This window comes from Trichosurus vulpecula, chromosome 1 (assembly GCF_011100635.1).
Source record: "Trichosurus vulpecula isolate mTriVul1 chromosome 1, mTriVul1.pri, whole genome shotgun sequence".
NCBI lineage: Eukaryota > Metazoa > Chordata > Mammalia > Diprotodontia > Phalangeridae > Trichosurus > Trichosurus vulpecula.
This window is the reverse complement of record NC_050573.1, coordinates 521568823-521593426: the sequence shown is the minus strand read 5'-3', so window position 1 is coordinate 521593426 and position 24604 is coordinate 521568823. Positions and strand designations below refer to the sequence as shown.

The following is a 24604-nucleotide window of genomic DNA, read 5'->3' as shown; positions in this document are numbered from 1 at the left end:
TCCAGAAGGAGGTGGGACTTCAGCTGAGCTTTGAAGAAAGCTTGAAGTTCCCAAAGGCAGAGGTGAGGAATAAGTTTATTCCTGTCATGGGGGACGCCCGTGCAAAGACACAGAGATGGGGGGGGGGGCGGAATAGATTACTGTAAGGAACAGCAAGAAAGCCACTTTTTCTGGACCTCAGAATGCACGGAGGGGAATGGCGTAAAATCAGTCTGGACAGTTAGGCTGGAGCCAGATAATGGAGTTTCTTCTAGAGTCAGTAGGGAGACATTGAAACTTCTTGAGTTGAATAAAACGGCATGGTCTGACTTGCAATTTAGGAATGTCACTTCGGAGGTTGTGGGAAGGATAGATTAGAAAGGAGGAAGATTGGAGTCAGGGAGACCAATTAGGAGGCTATTGCAGTAAGTCAGGTGAGACGTAATAAAGATCTGTAGAGAGAAGCAGGGATGCGAGAAATTTTGTAGAGGTGAGATAGGCAAGACTTGGCAACCCACTGGGTATGCAGGGTTGGGGAGAGGGGGAAGTGGAGGAGGGTTCCCGGGTTGCTAACCTGGATGACAGAAACAGGAAATTCTGGAAGTGCAGTGGATTTTGGGGGGGAAAGGACATTTAAGTTTGAGAAGCCTATGAAGACATTCAGCTCAAAATGATTAGATTCAGAGGTAGCCCCTATCTTTTGCAGTGCTGCTTCTGCAAATTAACTTGCTTTTAAATCATGGTTTTTCCTTTCTGCTGTTAAACCTGAAAATTTGGTTGAAGGAAACAACAGAGCTAGGTGATAGAAAAATCCATGTTGTTTATTATTTTCCCTTAAAGCATAGCGGAGCTAGCGTACTTGTACGTACAAGGAGTCAGAGTATAAACTCTGGCTGCCTGAACAAAGCAATGAGAAAACTTATATACGTTATTTTAGCAGAGCTAGCAAGCCTGTATGACCCCCATGTATGTTTAACCATGATACAAGAAGAGGATTTTCCTTAATGGAATAGAGTTGTAAAGGATGTTGACAAAAGTCAGTTGAGACTACAGCCCAGCGTCTTTGTGTCTCATTACATTCCATAACATAGTATATACCTGTAGAATATTAAGCAAGGTAATCTCTCTCGGGGTTAGGGTAATGTCCTTAATGATCTGGCCTTGTTGACAGAGGTAAGGGTATTGCCTGAGCAAACTTTTAGAGAGAACAAAGAAGCCCAGGTCCTGGATCTTCATCCAGTTACTCATTAATGGAGGCTCTGGGTCTGGTAGAAATTAGAAATGATATAAAATAGTATAATATTTTCCACACTGCAAAGAACAGAAACTGCAGGCTTAGGAAGGAGAGTTGCCTGGGGTCATTTTTAACATAAAGGAAATATCCAACTACAGCAGGACAATTATAAAGAGAATTGCCTTCTTTGTAAGATACATTCCAAAAGATGAGAGAAGGAAACAAGGAAGACATACCAGAGTGATAGCACAGACAGTGAGCTTGCAGGATCAGTTCATGGGGGAAGTGATGCCAGCCTCTTGGGAGGGAAGTGCCCAACTTCAACACTTCAGGGGCCATTCAGTTTACTCACAGAACTCCCACCTTCTTCTGCTAATTAGTTCATTATCTTGGTAGGCCTTGAACATTAAATGAGATGGTTCATTTCCCTTTTTGTGACTTTGACAGTCAGGGGGAATGTTTGGATTCATTTTTCTACCAACATCTCTGGGGACCCTCTTACCATTGAGGGCTGGGAGAAATGTCAGAGAAGAGGGTGGGTGAGGAGGAGTTTGTAGGTACCAGCTTTTCAGAGTGCCTAGAGCTGTACTTTGCTAGCTTTGGTGTCATTTAACCAGGTCACACCAAATTATTCTATAATTGAGATTTATATAGTCCTTTAAAGCTTATAAAGCAAATTATATATATTTGCTCATTGGAGCTTCACAGCTACTCAAGGTATCATTCCCATTTTACAGATTAAATGAGAGAATATTTGTGAAACACTTAACAGTGCCTGGTATGCTGTAGGTGCTATATAAATGTTTATTCCCTTCCCTTTATAGATGAGAAAATTGAGACGGAAAGGTTAAGTAAACAAGTTGAAAAGTGAACTCATTGTTAACCAAAACCCAGATACTACATATATGGTAGAAGTGATCTAGATTAGGATGCTGGAGGTTTTGATACTAGGGGAGCAGCAAGACAGTATCACTCCCAATCAATACCTTTTTGATACTTACTCGGCAATCTCTTTTCCATCCCCTTATATTACCCTGCTTGAAAACCTTAAAGGCTTCCCATTGTCTATGGAAGGAAATCTAAAAGCCTTAGCCTGGCATTCAAGGTCCTTCAGCCCCTATCTTTCCATTCATCCCCAGCCAACCTAGTCTCAATTCACAGCAAATAGCTGTAGAGCTAGAAGGGATCTCAGAGGCCATTTGGCCCACCCCTCTCATTATCACATGAGGAGACCGAGGACAAGTCACACAGGTAGTACTAGAGGCAGGATTTGAACCAAGTCCTCTGATTCCTGTAGTCAAGTTCTCCTAAGCAACATGCACTTCCTTTTATCTGTTCAGCTGTTTTCTTCACTTTTTGTCTTTTTACTTATTTGGGTCTTTCCCATTCTTCCAGGTGCAGTTCATCCCAGTTAGATGATGCCTTCCCATCACACTCAAACCCATGGTAATTATTCCTTCTGAACTAAAGGCTTACTTTCCCATAGGCAACTAATCATGGAACTGCTTTCTGAAATGCATAATTTAGTTGTTGCATTGGTTTTTAACCTTCCACATATTTGTGCCTTTCCTCTTCACTAGGTTATAAGATCCATGAATGGATCATATGATCAATGATCACATCTTTTACTTCTTTCTATCTGTTCATTCTTACTCATTTCTAACAATAATTTACATTTATATAGTGCTTTATGTTTAAAGCATTTAGTAGATTCTTTATCAACGTTTGTTAATTCTGATTTAAATTTCAGACTGATGCATTACTGAGTAATGCATCTCAATATAGTAGTCACTAAGTTAAGCTCCCAAATGAAAGGCTGCTTGGCTGAAGCCAGGTCATTTTTTCTTTTTACTTAATTCTTCATAGGTTTAAGCAAGTTGAATTTTTATACGTGCATACACATATAGTCAGAGACACGATAGGTTTCAAAGTCTCAGTGCCTTCCCTTCAGAGTCTGGCTCTGCACCTCCCTTGATAGTTTTCCTTCTGTCTTTTCAATCAAGGTCATCCACATTCTTGGATATCTGGGTAGCATTTAAAAGCCTATAGGGGGATCTGGGTCAAAAAACCTTGGCCCCAATCCTGCTGACAGAGGACCAATGGGATTGTTTTGAGCAGTCCGATAGATCTGCTGGTGTTTGGCTAAGGATGAACTGTCCAAAAAGCGCTTTTCACATTCAGGGCAGGGATATGGTTGTTTCTGGTGTGGGTGTGCCAGTGGATAAACCAAGAATCCACTCTGCCAAAAGTGGTGCCCACAGTCAGGGCAATGGTAGGGTTTTTCCCCAGTGTGGAGGAGCTGGTGTCCAACAAGGTTCTCTTGGAACCCCACAGTGCGCACAAGCAAACGGGTGATTCCCAGGGTGAACATGCCAGCAGTGAACAGGTTTCCTGGACTCTAAGTGTGTCCATAGTCAACAAAGGCATAACAATGCACTCCAGAGTGCCCTCACCAGTGGCTGATCAATTGGGCAGAATTGATGAGGCAGCACCCACAGACAGGACAAGAGTAGGGATGTTTATGATTGTGAGTACACTGGTGGAGTGCCATGATTGAGGGTTTTCAGAATGTCCTGCCACAGTCTGAGCAGGTGGCCATGCCCCAGTCTCCTTCTTGAGGCATGGCCAGGGGACCTTGGACAGCAGATCTGGCAACTCTAAGGGCCTGTCAGGTCCTTCCTTCTGCTCGGTTTGAAGATTTGGAGATGGCTTCCTCAGAGGAGCCCCAGATCCTTCTCTCTTTCTATTCTTTTCCTCATTTCTGGCTCCTACAGGGAGATAAGGAAAAAATAAAACTCAAGAATATAGTCCATTTTATTGCATTAAGTCTTTTTCTGCACTGATAAGGAAACAGCTATTCCATTTGTAATAGTGGCAGAAATGGCTCGGTGTGAAGGGGACTCATTCAGTGTTTTTTTTTTATCTTGAGAACAGCACAGTGGAAGGAAATTTCAGATCCCTATAGCAGATATGGAGTTTGGAACTAAGGCAAGCAGACTGGGTTCTCTGCTGGCTACAAGGACACAAAGGATACCTTTACCCTAGGGCATTTGCTTCTCTGGCAAGGCCAGATCTCACCCAACCAATAAACCAACACTTATTAAGCACCTTCTGACATTAAAAGGTAAAACTGGGACTGTCTCCAGTGGCCCTGAGGGAGAATCAAGAGAATATCTCCTTTTTAAAACTAAGGTGCACACATCTGTGGGGACAGCCTGGGGATTCATCAGAGCCCTGAGCTCTTTAGAGTTTCAAAAAATATATTTATGAATGAAATTTTAAGTTGGGAATTGTCAAAAGATTGAGCTCTAGATAGCATGTCTGGAGTGGGGTATATTGTTCTTGGGCCAAAAGAAGAGAAGAAAAGAAAAAAAAATGAGAATTTAAGTTAAGGAGGGTTAAGAAAGCAATGGTTTGACAACATGAGTTAGAATAATTTAAAAAATTTGTTTTGGTGGTGGTAGGGGAGAGGGTTGGGGGATAAGCAAAAATTGGAAGTCTAGAAAGCCATCTTCCCAGGACTGGTGAGGACGTCTGAGGATAAGCCTTTTTTAAAAAATTCTATCTTTATTGTATGATTACACCCATCAATCAGATGATCAGTCAATAAAGATTTATTGTGTATTTGTTATGTGTCAGAAATTTTGATAAGCTCTGGGGATACAAAGAAAGGCAAAAACGGTTGTGGGCCTTGATCAGTTTTTCTAGGGGGTGGGGGGGGGAAGAGTACAGGAGGAGAAAGAGATCCCCTTAGCACCCTCCTCCTTTGAAAAATTTTTTAAAAAAATTTATTTTGTTAAATATTTCCCAATTACATGTAAATTTTTTTAACATTTATTCTTTAAAAAAAGTAAGTTCCGAACTCTTTCCCCTCTACCCTTCTCCCCCCATCATAAGGCAAGCAATGTGATATTGATTATACATGTGAAGTCATACAAAACATATTTACATGTTAGCCTCGTTGCTAAAGAATACACACAGAGAAAACAAGAAAAATAAAGAAAAAAAGTGTGCTTCAATCGGCACTCTAAGTTCATCAGTCCTCTCTCTGAAGGTGGATACAATTTTTCATCATGGGTCCTTTGGAATTGTCTTGGATCGCTATCTGGATCAGAGGTGTTAAGTCTTTCACAGCTGATCATCCTTACAATATTACTGTTACTGTATACGATGTTCTCCTGGTTCTACTCACTTCATTCTACATCAGTTCCTTTAAGTCTGGCCAGGTTTTTCTGAAACCATCCTGCTTGTCATTTCTTATAGCACAATTTCTTATAGACCTTTGGGCATAGTTCCAAATTTTTCTCCAGAATGGTTGGGCTAGTTCACAACTCCACCAACAGTTCATTAGTGTCCCAATTTTCCACATCCCTTCCTGCAAGTCATTTTCCTTTTATGTCATGTTAGCCAATCTTATAGGTGTAAGGTGGTATCTCAGAGTTGTTTGTCTTAATTTTAATTTCTCTAATAAATAGTGATTTAAAAGCATTTTTTCATGTGACTATTGATAGCTTTGTTTTCTTCTGAAAACTGCCTGTTCATATCCTTTAACTGTTTATCACCTCAGGATATTTTTTATAAATTTGGTTATATATTTGAGAAATGAGGCTTTTATCAGAGCAATTTATTGTAAAACTTTCCCTCAGTTTACTGTTTTTCTTCTAATTGTGGCTGCATTAGTTCTGTTTGTGCAAAATTTTTAATTTCATGTAATTGGAATTATCCATTTTAATTCCTGTGATGCTCTTCATTTTGTTTTGTCATAAATTCTTCCCTTTACTGTCTAAATCTTTTACCCGTTTTCACCTTATTTTGGCATATTGGTGTGAGCTGTGGACTTAAGCCTAGTTTCTGCCAAACTGTGTTCCAATTTTTCCCAGCAGTTTTTGTCAAATGGTGAGTTCTTACCCCAAAAGCTTGGATCATTGGGTTTATCAAACACTAGGTCACAGTGGTCATTTGCTACTGTGTATTTTGTACCTAATCTATTCCACTGACCTACCACTCTATTTCTTAGCCAATACCAGATTATTTTGTTGATTATTGCTTTGTAATATACTTTGAAATCTGGTACTGCTAGGCCATCTTCCCTCATACTTTTTTTCATTGATTTCCCCTTGATATTCTTGACCTTTTTTCCTTCCAGATGAATTTTGCTATTATTTTTTCTAGCTCTACAAAATAAGTCTTTGGAAGTTTGGTTGGCATAGCACTGAATAAGTAAATTAACTTAAGCAGAATTGTCATTTTTATTATATTGACTTGGCTTACTCATGAGCAATTAATATTTCTCCAGCTGTTTAAATCTGTCTTTATTTGTGTGAAAAGTGTTTTGTAACTGTGTTCATATAGTCGTTGAGTTTGTATTGGCTGGTGGACAGTTAAATATTTTATACTGTCTACAGTTATTTTAAATGGAATTTCTCTTTTTATCTCTTCCTGTCGGTAGTTCATAGAAATGCTGATGGGTTTATTTTATATCCTGCAACTTTGCTACAGTTGTGATTGTTTCAAGTAGTTTTTTAGTTGATTCTCTAAGTATACCAGCTTATGATCTGCAAAGAGTGATAGTTCTGTTTCCTCATTGCCTATTTTTATTCCTCCAATTTATTTTTCTTGTCTTATTACTATAGCTAGCAGTTCTAATATGATGTGGTGAAGAATGAGCCTTTTAAAAACTCTGCAAATCTCTATTTTGTACCAATTGGCTTGTTAAAAAATATGTTAAATGTAAAACTAACAGTGTCCTACTTGTCTATATCCCTTTCTGCTCTCTCTCACTGACGCTTTTTTCTCTCTTTTTTACATAATTTGTAATCTACAATTCTCCATCCTTGGCCCCTCCATAAAAGCCTGCCTTTGTAAAAATAAGTATGATAAAGCAAAACAATTTCACACATTAGTAGTGTCAGAAAACATCCCATTCTATGCCTCTATTCCACCATCTCTTTGCTGAGAAGTAGGAGGCACTTAGCCAAGAAGGAAGAAACTGAGGGTAAAGCTGAGGCTTTGAAGATACCAGTATGATTTGGTGGAAAGGGTACTTGGTCTGGAATCGGAGGACTCAGTTTGAATCCCAGGTGTCACTTATTAGGAGTGCTGTCTAAGGCCTGTCACTTCACTTCCCTGGGTCAAAGTTTCCTAATCTGTAAAATGAGACATTTGGACCAGAGGGTTTCTAGGTCCTTCCAACTCTACACCTGGGATCATATACACAGCGGTGTGGAAAGAATGAGAAAAAGGGCCAGGTGAAAGTATCCTTTGTTTATTAGCCTCAGGAGTGAGTGAGTGTGTGTGTGTGTGTGTGAGAGAGAGAGAGAGAGAGTGTGTGTGTGTGTGTGTGAGAGAGAGAGAGAGTGTGTGTGTGTGTGTGTGTGTGTGTGCGCGCGCGCGCGCGTAAATTCTGGAGCAACAAACAGGGGAATCATGGTAGTGAAGATTCACAATAGTATTTGTAGAGAATAAGGCGTTAATAAACTTCAGTTAGAAATAGCCTCCAGAGGAAGATTCCCAAGACACCAGTTTGAGGCAAGTGAATAAAGAATCATAAAGGCAGCAATAACTGTTAAAAACACTTGAGATGGGGGTGGGTGAGTGGGGTGGCTATCTCTAACTGCTTGAAGGGCTGGCACATGGAAGGAGGAGTACAGTCATTCTGACTGACCCCAAAGGACAGAATTAGGAGGAATAGGTTGAAGGTGCAGAAAGACAGACGTAGGCTCAATGTAAGGAAAGCTTTCAAACAATGAGAGTGACCTAAGAATGGGATGGACTATCTTGAGGTGTAGTTAAGTTCCCTATCAAAACTGGAGGTCTTCAAGCAGAAAATAGATGATCACTGGTGAGAAGTGTTAAAGAAGGGATTACTGTTCCAACATGGATTTGACTAGGGCATTGCTGAGGTCCTTTCTAGCTCTGAGCAAATGTGACAAGGCATTTGGTCCCTGGGGTAAGGTATTAGAATTCTGAGGTTTTTTAGAGAATGGTTTATTGGAGAAGGGTAGAGCCAGGGTGGCAGTAATAGAGTGCAGTGTGGTAGCTTCTTCTCCACAAATTCAGAGAACTCTGATCAACCCAGTAACCAACCACAAATTCCTGAGGACTCTTGAAGAAATATGCTGCCTATTTCCTGACAGGGGTGATCAACTCAGAGCACAGAATGACATTCTTTTTTTAGACATGGTCAATGAAAAATTTTGTTTTGCTTAACTATATGTATTTGTCAGAGGGGTTTGTTTTTCTTGTTTTCTCAGTGGGGAGAAGGGAAGGAAAGTGGAAGGGAGAGAAGGCTGATCTTTTTTTGAAAATAAAATTTAAATTAAAAAATAATAATCATTTATTTGAGCTTTTACTGTCACGTGTTATTTGAATTATCACAAGTTAAGTCCCTATAGGCCATAAGGAGTGGGGTTTTTAATGTGTTTTTAATCTTATCTGGTTTTATTAGATATTAAAATTATAAAAAATATTTTGAAGCATCTCCTGTATCTTTTCCCTCATCCTTGCCCATATCAGTTCACACAGCTGCTTACCACCCTCATGTCTTAGCTATGATATAATTAATGCAGTGACATCCAGAGGCAAGGCAACTTATGTAGAAACCTAGGAGTTTATGTAGAAACAGTAGGAGGGACAGCTAAACATGACATCATCTCTTACATCTGTAGGGAAGGTGGCTTTAATAGAAGCCACAGAGGAGGCCTGTAGTCTTGGGGAGAGAACTTTTTCTGGGAGATGATCCGGGGGTAGCTTAAAAGATCAGATCCTTAAATGGTTAAAGGGGCAAAAAAAAAAAAAATTTCCAATGAGGTCTGGCTCAGAAGAGCTCTCCAAAGAACTAAACCTAGGAGTTTAAACTCTTCCCTTACCTCCACAGGTTTTTGGACAATTCCTTTTCTCCTCAGAATCCTGGGCTTCTAGGCCCCACACCTCTGTTTCACGTCCCATCCAGGAGATAAGGGCAGGTTTAGGGCCTGGAAATACTGGGGGCACAGAAAATATGTAGTCATCTTCAAGTTCTAAGATCAGAACTCGATGGAAGCTTAAATCCCTGTACTGGCATGAGGCAGTACCCCCACATTTCCTTCCCAGAGTCTTCTGCTTCCTCCCTTCCACATACAAATGCCTTTCTTCTTTAGCTTTGGGTCAGAAACATAGAGGATGTCATTCATTTATAAAGTAGTAAAGCTAGAAGGGATATTATGGGAAGAAACTAACAATCAGATGGGGGGAAAACTGTCTATGGTAATACTAGCAGTTGTCAATTATATAGTGCTTTAAGGTTTATAAAGCAGCTCCTATGCACGTTGAACCTGAGGGGAAAGCTAGGTGGAACTGTGGACTCGGAATCAAGAAGATCTGAGTTCAAATCTTGCCTTAGACACTTACTAGCAATGTGGCTCTGGGCAAGTCATTTAAGCTTCTGGCCTCAGTTTCCCCATCTGGAAAATGAAGAAAATGATAGCACCTATCTTATATGATAATTGTGAGGAAATAAACAGGCACCTTGGTGGAACAGTAGAGAGAGCGCCTGGCCTGAAGTCAGGAAGACCTGAGTTCAAATCCAGCCCCAGACACGTACTAGCTGTGTGACACTGGGTGAGTCACTTAACCCTATTTGTTTCAGTTCCTTATCTGTAAAATCAGCTAGAGAAGGAAATGGCAAACGACTCCAGCATCTCTGCCAAGAAAACCACAGAGGGGGTCATGAAGAGTTACACAAGACTTCACGACAACGAAATCAAACTGCTAGTTATCATGTTGCTAACATACAGTAACAGCCAGCAGCTATATAGCACGTTAACATTTGTGAAATGCTCGACAATTATCTCATCTCATCCTCACAACGCCGGGTACTATCTTAAATTGGTATTATCTTAATTTTCCAGATAAGGAAGCTGAGGCTCACGATGATTAAGTGACTGAGCTACACAGCTAGGTGGTTGGAAGCATGACTGGAACGCAAGGCTCATTTAATTCCAAGTCCGGCACCTTCCCCTCTACACATAAAACCAGTGACAGCACAGATTGGAACTAGAGCTTCCTGACTCCCAAGCTATATTCCATGACTCAGACTCATCCCTAGTTCTGACATCTCACTGAGTTGTACTGATGCTCTATCCTGTGTCCCCCAAGGTGGGTTACCAGGCACTCACTCCCATCAAGTTCCTACAGGAGGATGGAGAACCATGGTACAGGAGCACAGAAGGGAGAAAGTGGAGAGAGGGACAGCATAGACATGTATAGAATGTGGATAGATTTATTCAACCTAGGCTTCTGAGGAAAACTAAGGAGGAGTTGTCCAGCATTGAATTTTAAAAAGGGTGATTTAATTAACCAAGAATTATTACAACAGGAATAGCTAAGGGAAATATCTAAAAGAAGGTTCAGCTCAGGGAAGGTGAAGAAGGCTGAGCACGTCCAGAATGAAGAAAGATCAGGGGATTTCTTTGGGAAGAGTCTAAGAGACTCTTGAGTTTTAGGTGGCTTTAATTTAAATAATGCTGAGAAGCAATAATGTGCGGGGGAAACTACTGGTATAGATACAACAGCAGTTAGGTTTGGATTCTAGCTCCAGCTCTTACTTACATTTGTGTCCCTGGACAATTCACCCGCCTGGACTTCAATCTCCTTGCTCTCACAGGGTTAGTGTGAGGAAAACATTTTACAAACCTTAATAGCCCTATGCAAATGAAAAATCAGTATTAACGATAACTTTATGAATGTCTTTTTTCACTGTCATGGAGGTGATCCTGGGTTCCTGAAGGTTTGAAAACACTCATTTCTCACATCAAGAAGTGATGGATTCCTGAATTGTTCTTAATACTTATCTGATGGGAAGATTAAATAAAGGCCTCCCCATAAGTGTTAAGATCTTAATTTTCTATCCCAACTAAGATGTTGAAAGACACCCTCCAAGATGAAAAAGGGGTGCGTGTGCAGAGTAAGGGGTTAGCATTGGCTTCTTTATGTCAAAGACAGTTTGGGGCCTGGGGCACAAACAGGATGATCTTCTGAACATGGGAAGGCTCTGCAGGGAGGGCTAGAGCCAGGCAGGGCTAGGCTTAGCAAAGATCTTTTCTCCACCTACGACACCATACATCCCAGCTCAAAGGCCTCACACACCTGGGGTGCCCAGGTGCCGGTAGGTCTGCATGACATCCTTATAGAGGAGTCTCTGTGTGGGGTGCAGCCACCCCTACTCCTCTGGGGAGAAGTACACAGCCACATGGGCAAAGCTCATGCCCATTGCCCTCAGTCTGGCCTCGTCATCCTCAGCTACACCTTCACAACCTCCCTTCCAGGGGACAGGAGGGTGTGCTCAGAAGATCCAGCTGTCCCTGTCCCCATCCCACCCACTCCTGAGCCCTGCAGGTACCCAGTGGTCCCGTCACTGTGCCCAAGAATAGTGTGAAGTAGAACTGGACTTTTGGAGGGTGACTATAGGATGTTGGCAGGTCAGGGACAGCAGTGATGCTTCCTGGTGATGGGCTGGACATGACACAGAGGAGTGCTGACTTCATTTCCATGGGACACAGATCATCTGGGACACCCTGTCTCAAGTGGATCTTTCACCTTTGTCCTCCAGGTGACTTCACACCCTTGTCTAGGCTCCCAAACACTCAAGACAGCCTCAACCTACCAACTCCCTCCTTGTCATTTCTTCCAGCAGCAGCATCCCCTCCCCTCCCTTTAAAAGAAGAGCGTCTCCCCAGATAGTGAAAGGGGGAGTATAGAGGAGTGTTATGAAGAAACTCAAGATTAGGGAAAGGGCCCCTCCCGAATCCTCACAACTCAGTGAATAATTAAAAGCCTTTATTTTATCCTCATTCTGACCTAATCTCAAACTCTGCAAGAGCCATCCCTCATGCTTAGAATATATAGGTCTTAAATTTTTAGCATAAAAAAGTACAATGAGGTAGAATACATGATGCAGAGAATGCTGTCCCTTCTCATCTGGGCCTTTTTGGAACCCCTAGCTCCCTTCAAGACTCAGCTCAAGGGCTATACTGTTCAAAAGGATTTTTCTTGACTCTCCTCTAGTGTTTACTGCATCCTGCCCTCACCATTTATTTTGTATATATTTTATATCCTAAGGGCCAATCACCAGAGCACCAATACTGTTGAGCCGAGCCATGAGGTGTCCAGCTAGGAGGCTTAGACCAATGAATTATACGTGGTGGTGAACTTAATTGAGTAATTTAATTTTTGTAGCCTGCACACATAATTTCTGATCTTGTGGCCTACCAATGAAAATCTGGTGCCTCTGTTCTCTGGGGGGAAGGAGGGAGGAGAGGAAAAAGAGTGTGGGAAAGAAGGAAAGTCAAGGACAGATAGGAATGAGGCAATAGATACAGACCTGAGTTTGATGGCAGGCAGACAGAGGAACAGAATAGGGATGCAGTTGTTCTCACCCATCTGGCATTTTGGAGCTGGCACAGAAATCCACTGATTGTCCAGCTCCCTCTTGGTCTCTTAGGATACCAAGAGACAAGGGTTTTCTGTCTTCAAATCCTCTTGAGTATTTGCCTGGCTATGGGCTTCTTCAGTCCTTCCTCGGTGCTCATGACCAAGTAGGTCACCCCTCCTCCTGGAAGATCTCTGGTAGTGCTGGAAGCCAAGAAAGAAATCTAAATAACCTTGGACAGAAGCAGATGGCACAGTCCTGCCTAGGTGACCAGTCCTTTTGCCTCCCAACACCAGGACAATGGATCCATAGGTTTGCTTCCACAGCTGACTTCTGGGTGAAGAGCTTCTCTAACTGGGGTAGGGGCTGCTTACTGTTGTGGTTGAAGAGGTGGCAAGCAACATTGCTGGTTGTAATAGAAATGTCATCCAAACCACACGCAGGTATATGGGTGTTCTCCAGAACAGATGGGGTGGCGGTGGAACAGTTTAAAAAAGCTGCTGAAACAGTGGTTGAAGGCGCTAGGGAAGTTGCTTTTGCTCCTGTGAGCCTGCTGGTGCTTAGACTTGCCATAACTGGCCTTGGAGAAGGCTTCAGCAAATGCAGGACCCCACTGGATGTCTCATCAATGTCCTTGATGTAACAGCTAAATTTTCAGAGGGGTTCCCTCAAATTCCACCTCTTTGTGCTTCTCGTTCTTCCTTCTGGCTTCTGCTGAGAAACAAGGAATCCAGAACTCAAACATTCCATTCTACAATGACTATTTGTTCTGGGGAAAGAAGGAAAAATTGGTGGTGAAATAAATATTTATCCACCTCCAAAATACAAAGAAACAAACTAGGGATCTCTAACACAGGATTCAATGGCTGATCAATATCTCCCAATCCTCTGCAAGTGGTATGGAGTCAAAGGCCCGTTCTCAGAAAGAGATGTATCAACCAGACTCAGACACATGGCCTCTCTCCCTAGTACAGCTGTTGCCCACCTAGAAGGAAAGATTCTACCTATCCTTACAGGCTCCAAGGGACTCAGTAAAGTATCCTGTAGAACCCAGCTTAGGGAGAATAGTGTCCTAGTAGGCCCATAAGGGAAGCTGATGATTCTCTTCCTACATATCGCAACTGACAAAGCTTCTCTGGGATTCATCAATACTTTTACTTTTGCTGTTTCCTTAGTCTGGACAGACTCGCCAAATAGACTGACCAAATCCCTCTTTACCCACCTCAATCTTCTCAGACAACTCATTTCTTGGCTCTCCATGCTCTATGTAAAACTTTTCCCTTCCTCTCAAAATCTTGCACCTAGGCTTCAGCCCAATTTCTCTTGTTCTAACCTGATGATGAGGGCCTGACAATGCTGTAGGAAAGCCAATTCTCATATGGCTATGAGCCTAAAATCAACAGGAAGCTTTAATACTTTTCCAGTACCCAATGCTAATGAGCTAGTCACCCTCTTCCCATACCCATAAATAATCCTTAGAAGCCTGGTCTCTCACAAACACCCTAAATATAGCTTCTGATCCACAAGACCCTTTCCTTCTGTGTACTCCCTGCCCCAAAGATCCTGAGTTTAGAAGAGGAAATGAGTGCAAACAGCCATTAACTAGCACACCCCATGACATCCTTATAGAGGGCCCTATGCACCAGGCACAATCACCCCTCTTTGTGCGTGTGGACATCAAGATGGGTGGTGAGGACCAAATATGTGAATTTGAGACCACATATGGCTGCTTATCTCGAAAGGTATTCTAGTGTAAACTTAGTGAGAAGGGCTTGCTAAAGCCTTTGCCACAAGCAGGGCAGTAGAATGGCTTCTCCCCAGTGTGGCTGTGGTTATGCTCTGCCAGTACGGAACATTAGGAACATCATTTCCCACATATAGCACGGCCAAGGCAGCTTGTGGGGACTCTGGACAGCCAAGGCCCTGTGTGTCGTTACTGGGTGAATGGTTAAGTTTCTGGCTAAAAGAAGGCTGAGTCCAAGTCTGAAAGTTTAGAAGTTTCTTTAAAAAGGGTATCGTATAGCAGAGGCTTTGAAATAATGGTACAGAGCTCAGGAAGGAAAATCAGGGCTGATAGTATGGTACGTACAAAGGTGATAGGTAACATATTGATTGATGGTAGAGGAATAGAAACCAACATTAGGCACAGGTTGGTGGTGGATTAGAGTGGAGGAGCTGAGGAAGCAGAGTCCGTGGCCAAGACAAGGATCTCGCTTACTCATATCATTTTGATGGTGCTTGGCTAGGACTGAAGGCTTAGGTAAAGATTTCCCACAATCAGGGCAGATGGCAGGACCAAGCCTTACTGAGAAGGGCCAGATGAAATGTTATGGCTTTAGAGCCCTGGCAGGATACAGTGACCATTTTCCTCAAGTGTCTCCTTAGGATCCTCAAACCAGCTCCCCTTGGCCCCTCCTGGTCAGTTCTTTGAAATGGCCTATCCTTGTACCAAAGGAATTGCCCTCCCTTTAGAGAAAGTGGGAATGGCTTCTGGAAACTTAGCCCCTTGGGAACTAAGGGCTCCTGTGTCTACACTATAATGATTAAAAGTGATCCCTAAGCCTCTTCCCTCCCCTTTCTTTCCCCCGCCCCCTGCTGGAATGAGGTTCTGTTTCCAGAGAATCCAAAGAACATGATTATTTCCTATGTGAGTATATTCAGTGTCCACCTCGAAGAAAGGGGTGGGGGCAGAATTTGACTTTGTAAAATTGGGGAAATTGCTTTACTTTCCACTGGCACTAGGATCTTCAAATGACAGAATGTCACTCAAGAGTCCTGCTGAGAGGGAATAGAAGGTCTAGTGATCGTAGACAGTCTTACTTTTAAAGCTTTTAACCTATAAAGAAAGATTTTGGAGACTTATTGGAGCTCAAAGAGCTTTAGGTGGTCAGAGAATATTATACACATCTGACTGCTGCCTCTTTGCAAAAAGACAACTTAACTTTTTGAATCCAGGCTCCAGGTAAATAGAGCTTCACTCTAGACTAGTTACCTAAAAATCTAAAGCAAAGTTTAACACATGGAATGAAAATTACCTCGGGTTCTTTTAATATCTTTCCCACTATTCCAGAGTAAGGGAATTTGAAGATTTTAAAGTGATTTTGTGGAAACTGTCGGTTAGAAATAGTAACAAGGTTATCTAGTTAAAAGATTCAGGCATAGCTCGAGGAACAAGAGGACATATTTACTGAAGCATGGCCCAAAGGACTTGAAAATTCTTTAGGGAGTTTTGGGTAATGTGCATTGTGGGGAGCCAGCTTTATCCTGTTTAGGCCTCATTAGACCTCTCTGAAGGAGTCTCTCAGATCTTTGCACGGCACGGTCAGTTGAGAATGGGTCTATGCACAAGGCCAGTTTCAGGATAAGAAGACGTGGCAAAGAAAACCGGCCTTCGTAGCTGATTATCTACATGGGAGATGACAGAAATGTTTCAGTCTGGTTATCTATATGCGAGAGAACATAAATGTTTCAATTTGGTTAGCCTTGAGGAAAAATAAGGGGGGCAGGTCTTGGTGGGTAGCTTGGGGGCCTGTACCATCCTTCACCTCTCCGGCTTATTCTTGAGTGTCTTGATTTAGCCGATCTGGGTCCCAGCCCTCCCAGTCTGGTTCCAACCAGGAGGTGAGGGCTGATTTAAAGGCTGGAAAGCCTGGGGAGCCAAGAAAGTGCTATCCATGAATAGTTCTAGCCTCCAAGTCCTAAGGTTGAAAGGCTCTCATATAGTGAACCCATCCATGCTGGCATACTCCTCCATGCCCAAGGTCAAGAAGAGACCAATCACACTTCTCTCTTCCAGATCACTGGGTCTTAACCTGGCATTTGTAAACTTAAAAAATTTTGTTACAACTTTGATTTGATAAATTTGATTAGTTTCCTTCGTAACCCTTTGTTTTTATTTTATGCATTTAAAAACATTCTTCTGAGAAGGGAGGGATCCATAGGTTTCTCCAGATAGTCATAGGGGTCCAAAAACACAAAAAGGTTACGAGCCCCCGTCTCCTTCCACCCGCCCCCCCCTCCCCCATTCAGCGGGGCCCCAGAGAGCCCGTGCTCTGCATCTCAGCCCTCCTTCCGATCTCTGCCCGCCTCCCCCGCTCCGGCCTCGAGCCCCGCGCGGCCACCCCCCTCACCTAGCGCGTCCAGGTGGCCGTAGGTCTCCCGCATGACGTCCCCGCACAGGGCCCTCTGCGCGGGGTGCAGCCATCCCCGCTCCTCCGGAGAGAGGTACACGGCCACATCGGCGAAGCTCGCGGGGCCCCTCGCTCCCGGCCCAGGCCGGCTTCGCGCGCGGACAGCCCCAAACCCTTCCACCGCCGCCGTCCCGCGCTCTCCAGGGTAATTCCCGGCCAGCGCCCACGCCCAGTCACCCCAGCTGGCGCGTGCGCGATCTTTTTCTAGGAACACCTTCTACTCCTTAAGCTGAGGCCCCGCCCACTTCCAAGAGTTGTGCCCTCTTGAGCTCCTGCCTCTTTCTTCGGACTCATTCGGGTGTCCCGGGCTCAGAAGCCGAGGGCCTAGAGAAGCCCCGCCCTCTTCGGCGAGGAGAGGAGCAGAGGGGACCGGAAGTAGCTTCTTGTGGGGCTCCTCTAGGACTCAGGGAGTTTGAAGCCGCTCTGTGGTGCTAACTCAATGGCTGTTGGGACGTGGGGGCATCCGAACCGGAAGATTCCCTTAGACTATTTGCCTCTGCCCTAGCTTCGCCACCTTTATCCCCACCCCCAGGAAGCCTTTTTAACAGCTTGTCTTTATTGCTCTCTTAGAAGATGACGCCACTTCGACCTCTCTGGCCCTCATAGCACGTTCCTCTTTGCCCTCAAGCAAGATGGCGAAGGTTTTGGCTTCTTGCCCATAGGGAAGATGGCCACAGCGGCGGCTTCACGCCCTTTTTTACCACCCCGGAAGACGGTACCCGGCGATTGGGCGGCGCCCGTCGGCCCGGGGAAGAAGGTGTACGGCGGTTGGGCCGGGTCAGGAAGGGCAGGTTTTAAAGGAGCCGGAGGTGGGAACAGTCCGAGAACCGGGATCTGCGGGAGGCGGCGGTGAGCGGCCGGCGGAGGGATGGGCGAAGGGGAGGGAAACGGGGCGGGGAGAGAAAGAGAAAGAGCGAGCAAACGAACGGCGGGGAGGGATGAAGGGAGGGAAGCCGACCCATGCTCTCCCCCGCGGGGAAGAGAGTCCGGTGGGTTATTGATCCAGGGTGGGCGGGACGTTCGCGGGATTTTATGGGTCGGGGATCGGTTTGACACTGGATCCCGAGGGATCTTCGGAGGGAGATCACTGGGGAGATCTGATAGTAGGAGATTTCGGGCAACATCTGGTGGAAAGAAGATCTCCAGGTTGGGTGTTAGGGGAGGGCGATTATTCGTCCGGTGGATTTCTGATTTAGAGATTGAGGCTGAAGGACTGATTGTGCAGGGACCTGGCAAGGCTGAAAGTCCGCTAGTGGGACCTGGTGGGAAGAACTTGGAAAACTTGTGAGGGTGAAAGCTCTTGAGTCCGTCTGAGGGGAGGAAAATAGTTGCAATTCGCCGGAGAGGAGGAAAGTCACCGAGGGAAGCTATTTCAAAGAATACCCTCCTCCTGTGAAAGAAGCTTTTGAGGGCTCTTAGGAGAAGAGAAGGTGCAGGATCAGAGGCACAAATTTGTGTTACAAAGGCTTGTGAAGGATTTGATGGAGAGGAGGATTTTTCTAAGAGAGGTGGTCGGGGGGGGGGGGCTCCCCCAAGGACTCGATGGGAGAGAGGAAGGACTGTTGGGAGAATCTTTGAGTCTCTAGGAAAAGATCTATGTAAGGGTCCAAACAGTTCTACACTGGGCTTGAGAAAATAGGTAAATCTTTTAAAGGTTTCCAGGGAGGTAAAGATTCCAGGGGATTTCCTGAGGAATTAGTGGGATGTAATTTGTAATGGACTCCTTCAAGGAGATGGGTATTAACAGTATTCTGGGAGTGAAAGGATTCTCCAGGAAAGATTAAAGGTATTTTTTTATGCCTAGCAAAGAGGGTGCCATGTTGGGGACAGCCCTAGAAGACGGGCTGACCCTTACTCCCCTCCCCCCTACCCCAGGCTGCAGCCAGGGGTTAAACCTGGGAACCTTCAGGGACTCCCTGAAGCTATCGATATCCCTATGGACTTGCCCCAAGATTCCAGGTGAGAGCGTGGCCCCTGGCCTCCCTCTAGATCTTCTTCATCCTTCTTCCTCAGGGAAGAGCCTCAGTCCCCCTGTAGGGTAGTGGGAGCCTGGGGGTGGTAGTACTGGGGCATTGTGGGATGTATTTCCTTCCTGACCTATCAACATTCTTACCAGGCAAAGGGTATATGAATGGAGCTAATCAAGCACCCCTCTGGGGGAGTCATATACACACACACCTTCCTCTTTTTCTCCCACCCACTCCCCCCTTAAACCCTCTTAGTCAGCCTTCCCTCAACCGGGAACCATTGGTCAGAGCACCATGGGGAGCAAGAACTCGGAAGCGGCCAAGGCTGAGCCCAAGGGTGGCAGGGACTCCATCACCCCTGGAGAAGGCTTCTCAGCGGGTCCTCACAGTGGTGCTGGAGGATGTCATTGCCACCAGAATGGTGAGTCCTCTAAGGGGGAAGGGACTAGATCCAGCCCCACCCACACCATGGGTTTCAATACTTAGCATGTTTAGGAGCAGCTAGGTGGTACAGTGGATAGAGCACCTGCCCTGGAGTCAAGAGGACCTAAGTCAAATCCAGCCTCAGACACTTAGTAGTTGTGTGACCCTGGGCAAGTCCCTTAATCCAGATTGCCTCCCAAACAAATACTTAGCGTGTTTGCTTGGTATGTAATGTTTCTAGAAATAGCTTCCTGGCAGAAACTATATGGTAATGCCAGTGATGGGTCCAGGGGCGCTGCTGTGTATATCCCAGGGTTGTTCATCCTGTACTGGAAGCTTTTGCAGCCTATGCAAGGAGTTAGTTGATCAGGCTGCATTCTAAAAGTGTGCTTCTCCTTAGTCTGTTTCTTTCTTTTCTTTCACTCTCCTCTTGTTTATCCTTATATATTTATCCTTCCGTGCTGGCCTCTTTAAAATTGGTATCATCATTCTTTGTTTACTCATGTCCACAAAATGGTCCTTCTTTGTGTCCACCCAAAGCCAGTCTTTGCTGGTGCGTCTGGACAGCCAATTTCCCTCAGTGCCCTTAATGTCAACCGGGCCATTTTCCATTTTGATAATTTCCTTTCCTTCCCACCAACTTTCCTCTAGTCCCAAGAGATGCTCCCTGAAGTGTCCTCCACTACACCACGACGTAGTAGTAGACTAGAATCCAGCCGCTCCCAGCCTTCTGTCTCTCCACTCCAGTCCTCCTGGAGCCCTCAGTCAAGGTGAGTGGGGCCATTGAAGGGGGTGGAAATCGGAGGTCAGGAAAATCAGTCTAGATTTACTTGACTCCTTTTCCTTTCTTCCCTTTTCTTATAGACCTCCTGACTGGTCTTCCTTGTGCCGGGAGCCACTGACTAGAGCTCCAAAGCGTATGGGAGTCCAGAGGAGGAGGCCACTACAAATGGGAACATCCAGGCGGGGGGCTGAGGAGAACCCTTCACACCAAGACAAGCCCTCCCAGCCAGCCCTGCTTGTGATGTTGGAGGACATCAAGAATTCTCAGTCTCCATCGAAGGCCCAGGAGCTGCTGGTGAGGATCCCAAGAGAGGAATGGAGAGTAGAAGACAGGGACACCAGGGTATTAAATTGGTCAAGTCTGTCTTGAGCTCTTCTTCGCGGTCAACCCTGTGACAGGTGTTCTGGGGAATGTGAAAGAAACAAAAGAAATGGGCCTTGCATCCAGCTGATTACACTTTAAAACTAACAGTACAAAATAGAACAGCTTAATTGCTGAATTGTGTTCCTGCCTGTAAAGTCTTAGCAGCTCAGAAAAGGGTGAAATCAATGTGAGCTAGAGTGTTTGGGGTAAGCTTTATGGAGGAGTTGGGGCTTGAGCTTGGCCTTGAAGGATGAATAGGTTTAAATAAGCCAAAAGAAGAATGGAGGACTTTCCGGGTAGGAGAAACAGCATGAATGAAGAAATGGGAGTCACTCTCAAGAGGGGAGGTTAGGGATAAGGGAGAACTGGTGTCAATAACCTTAAGTCCTAGGAAGGTGGCAGGCAACGATTAAGTGTTAATGGAGGCCAAAGGGGTCTCCCTGTGTGGCTCCCCTCCCTGTGAGTTCTGTTCCGCTTATCCCCAGGGCTTCAACAGTGAGACTGAAGACCCAGGGATCTCAGCATGCAGGTGAGGGGCCTGGGTCAGCTGGGACTGTCCCAGAAGTCAGCCAGGCATATCCCACTGTTATGCAACATTTTCTGGGGAGGCAACCCACTGGATGCCCTGGAAACTTGGCTTTAAGCAGGGGGAGTGGTTTGGTTTTAGTATGGCAGGGGGATAGGAACTGCTTACTATGGCTTTTAGCATCTATCTCCTTTCTGAGTGGGTACGGCCTAAAGTGGGGTTCCCTTTTCCCTTCATACCTCTTAATGTCCCCTGAAGCCCATTGTTGTGGATTAGGGGAAGCCATCTTTTGGGATTCTCTTTCTCCCGCTTCCATCCCCATGCCTATCCCCTTTTTAAAGGTGACCGTTCTGGGTTTGTAATTAGGAGGAGATGGAACGCCTGGAGAGAGAGACAGGCTTTGATTGGATGAGTCGGTGTAGCTGGGGATTTCATCCAGCACTGCTTTATTTCCCTGCCCCTCCACCCCAAACCAATACTGTCTGCCCCTCTCTTTGCTCTAGAGTTGATCATATGACAGCTATTCACCAGTCAATGCCTTCCTCCATGGACTTGGATTCAGTGTTTCGGCAGGCCTCTCCTGTGGACCATTCTGAATGCATTTTGCCAGGTAGGTGGGGCGCTGAACCCCCTGGCCTATCCTTCTGGAGGGCTGGTAAGGGTTGAAAGGAGGTAGCATTGGATTTTATAGCATATACAATTGGCTCTTGAAGGGGGTAAGTAAAGTCTCTGTAAATACAGGAGAAGACTGTTCAATGAAAATGTCAAGCAAAGTAGCTTAAAGGTAATTTAGCTTTGGCTCTAGCTACAAAGGTACCTTTGGTGGAGCTTAGCTTTCTGGGTTTCGACTTGTTTCCTTAATGGGTAAGTCTATTTAAAGGGATAGCTCTTGGTCAGGAACCTATATTAGAGTCTTTTTTTTTTCCCCTTTCACCTTCCTTTTCTCTTTCTCCTCTACAGGCTCAGAGCCAGAGACCCCGTCTCCCCCACCCTCCAGCCTCTTGCGGCCACGCCTGAGCCCTTGGGGCCTGGCACCACTGTTCCGCTCTGTCCGCTCTAAGCTGGAGAGCTTTGCTGACATCTTCCTCACCCCAACCAAAACTCCTCAGGCCCCACCCACAAGCCCCACATCCCCAGCCTCACCCATGAAGCTGGAGCTGAAGATTGCCATCTCAGAAGCCCCTGAGTCTGGGCGAGTCCGGGTAGAGGAGGGGGCGGGGCCTGTAAGCCCCCGTCCCCCCATCCGTCAGTGGAGGGCCCAGGATCCTGGCCTCCCTGCTGCCCCTAGGCCTCCTTTGGGTCGAAGCCACTCCTGCCCGGACCTGGGGCCCCCTGGGGAAGAGGGATGTGCATGGTCAGCCTTCCCTCCACATCCAAATAGGCCTCGACCCAGAAGGCACACAGTTGGGGGTGGGGAGCTGGCTCGGGCCCCACCACCTTCCCGGCCTTGCCTTCGAAAAGAGGTTTTTCCCTTGGGAGGGTCAGGTGCACCCCCAAACATTGTCACCACCTGCTCTCCTGCTGCTTCTACTTCCTCCTCTTTCTCCGACCTGCCAGAATCCAGGTAACCCACCATCTGACTACAGTATCCTGACTGTTCTGTCTTCTCTAGATTCTTGTTTATTCTCTTCCCCATTCCTGGGAGGCGGGATCAAGGATAAGGCTTTGGGCTAGATAAAGAGGTCTTAGAGAAATGATGGGTTTTTATGCCTGACCAAGCTCTTTTTTTCCTAGGGTTTGCTCCCCACAAGGGGAGGAGCAACAGCGCCCAGAGGACTTGGTGCTGTCACACTCTGAGACCAAGGTAGAACCGTTTGAGGGAGGAACTGGGGGAGGTTTTGAACTAAGGGACCAGGGCAGACCTCATGACCTGTTCCCTCCCTTCCTCCTGCTGGCAGGCTGTGGGAAAGGTCTCCTGCTTTCGGATCCGCAGGACACCATCCAGGACTCAGCCCAACCTCACTCCAATGGGGCTGCCTCGGCCAATCAGGTGAGAGGCTCTGTCAACTCCACACCCATTGCCCTTATATAGAGGTACTATATAATTTTACTATCTGCTGTGGGTGTGGCCTGTTCTCACTGTGGGAAGAACTAATACTACAGCATTCTCAATTTGGGTTAATTTTTCACTTCTTGCTAGGACATCGGAAAATCCCATTTATACTAGGCCTGTTTTTATTTCTGAGGCCCTGAAGTTACGTTTGGCTTTTCAGTGTACCCTGCCAAAGGGAGTCACCATTTTTTTTTGGTTAGGAACTCTCCAATAACAAAAATAAAAAAGTATTTAAGAATGACTTTTAAGGTAAGGGAGAGGAAATAATCTGTATTGATATCACTCTTGACCATTGTCACTTTTAATGGATCCACAACTTAAGAATTCCAGCATTCGCAAACGTGAATGTCTTTCAACATTAGTAATTTTGTCAGGAGTTAGGCTGAGTGGATTTTCTGCTTCCTGCCCTTTTTGACCCACAGGTTGAATAAGAAGGAGTTCAGCCTTGAGGAAATTTACACCAACAAGAATTATCGGTCCCCTACAGCCAAACGGTGAGCGGACTAGAGGAACTGGGGAAAGGTCCGGGAAAGAGTGTAACATTTAAGGCACAGATGATGGGACGGCAGCAACATAGAGAGGGCTAGACAGGAGATAACTCACATTGTGAAATTATGGATTCAAGCCCTACCCTCTGCCACTTACTAGCAGGATGATCTTAGGCAAGTCATTTAGGCTCTGTTTTATCACCTGTAAAATGATGTCCTTGGACTGGTTGGGCTCTAAGGCCCCTTCTAGGTCTGATATGATTCTAACACTGACTTGCCCCTGGGTGTTCTAGGTCCTTTGAGACTATCTTTGAAGAGCCACGAGAAAGAAATGGAACCCTGGTCTTCACAAGTTCCCGGAAGCTTCGAAGAGCAGTGGAATTCCGAGATTGCAGCCTCCCTCGGCATCGAAGACCTTCCAGGGCAGTGCGCCCTGCCCCGGGCAGAGCCCCTACCCCTGACCTCGGACCTTTGCTGCAGCAGAGGCTGGAGGAACTAGATGCCCTGCTGTCGCAAGAGGAAGAGGAGCCAGGCAAGGGTTAGGAGTCTTAGTTTTTACGTCCAGCAGCTTGTCCGTCCAGCCTTGGAGAGTGGGCCCTGACCTTGGGAGGAGGGGTCCTGGAGAGGGGTGTTCAGTCAGAAGACTGTTTTTCTCCCCAATGTTAGTAAAGTTTTTCATATGGTTCTTTTGTCCCTTTCTGATTCCCCCACCCCTCAGATCATAGTTTCTTATCTAGAGCTGGGAGGAGTCCTTGAGGTTACCTAGTCCAGCCAGCCCCCTCATTGTACAGATGAGGGACTTAAGTGACTTAGTTACACAGGTGCTTTGTGGCCAAGCCTGGAATCTGAACTCAGGGGAGGCCGGTCTGGTGAAGAGAACGATGTAACCAAGTATCAGAGAGCTGGAGTTCGGAGAGTGTGAGCCGCTCCAAGGCCTTTTGGGTGGCCTGTCGTGGGCCCAGTATCCCAGCAAACGTGTGTTTACTGAAGTTGTCGCCGCTCTTCACCCTAGCAAGCGGTGTCTCCGCGGGGTTCTGGAGACCGAATTAAAGGGCACGCTGATGTAGCACTTGATAGCGCTGACAAAACCCGCAGCCCGGTCTGCAGAGCCGGAAACGGGCCACAGAGTGCCGCGGGCCCCGCGGGCTTCCCAGCCTCGAAGGCGTCTAGCGGCTCGGAGCCGTAGCCTC

General features: G+C 45.7%; 1 protein-coding gene and 1 long non-coding RNA gene across 4 annotated transcripts; one reads left to right on the top strand and one right to left on the bottom strand.

Moving 5' to 3' along the window:
• Positions 1–1992: 1992 nt before the first annotated feature.
• Positions 1993–17103, bottom strand: LOC118834748. Its single transcript, XR_005009355.1, has 4 exons — positions 16751–17103; positions 12573–13389; positions 9082–9195; positions 1993–3981 (listed from the first exon to the last, which is right to left on the bottom strand). It is a non-coding gene; the product is annotated as an uncharacterized LOC118834748 (long non-coding RNA).
• Positions 17104–17223: 120 nt separating this feature from the next.
• PRR14 (proline rich 14) lies at positions 17224–24099 on the top strand. 3 transcript variants are annotated; one of them, XM_036743920.1, is made up of 12 exons: positions 17224–17659; positions 18686–18769; positions 19033–19198; positions 19852–19970; positions 20065–20278; positions 20833–20876; positions 21377–21483; positions 21834–22437; positions 22608–22677; positions 22772–22863; positions 23349–23420; positions 23708–24099. In XM_036743920.1, the coding sequence occupies exons 1-12, from the start codon at positions 17478–17480 to the stop codon at positions 23955–23957; spliced, it is 2004 nt and encodes a 667-aa protein (XP_036599815.1). In that variant the 5' UTR covers positions 17224–17477; the 3' UTR covers positions 23958–24099. The 3 variants fall into 3 exon arrangements, with proteins under 3 accessions (XP_036599815.1, XP_036599857.1, XP_036599887.1); XM_036743992.1 differs by lacking the exon at positions 17224–17659 and adding an exon at positions 17746–17799; XM_036743962.1 differs by lacking the exon at positions 18686–18769.
• The last annotated feature ends 505 nt before the right edge of the window (positions 24100–24604 follow it).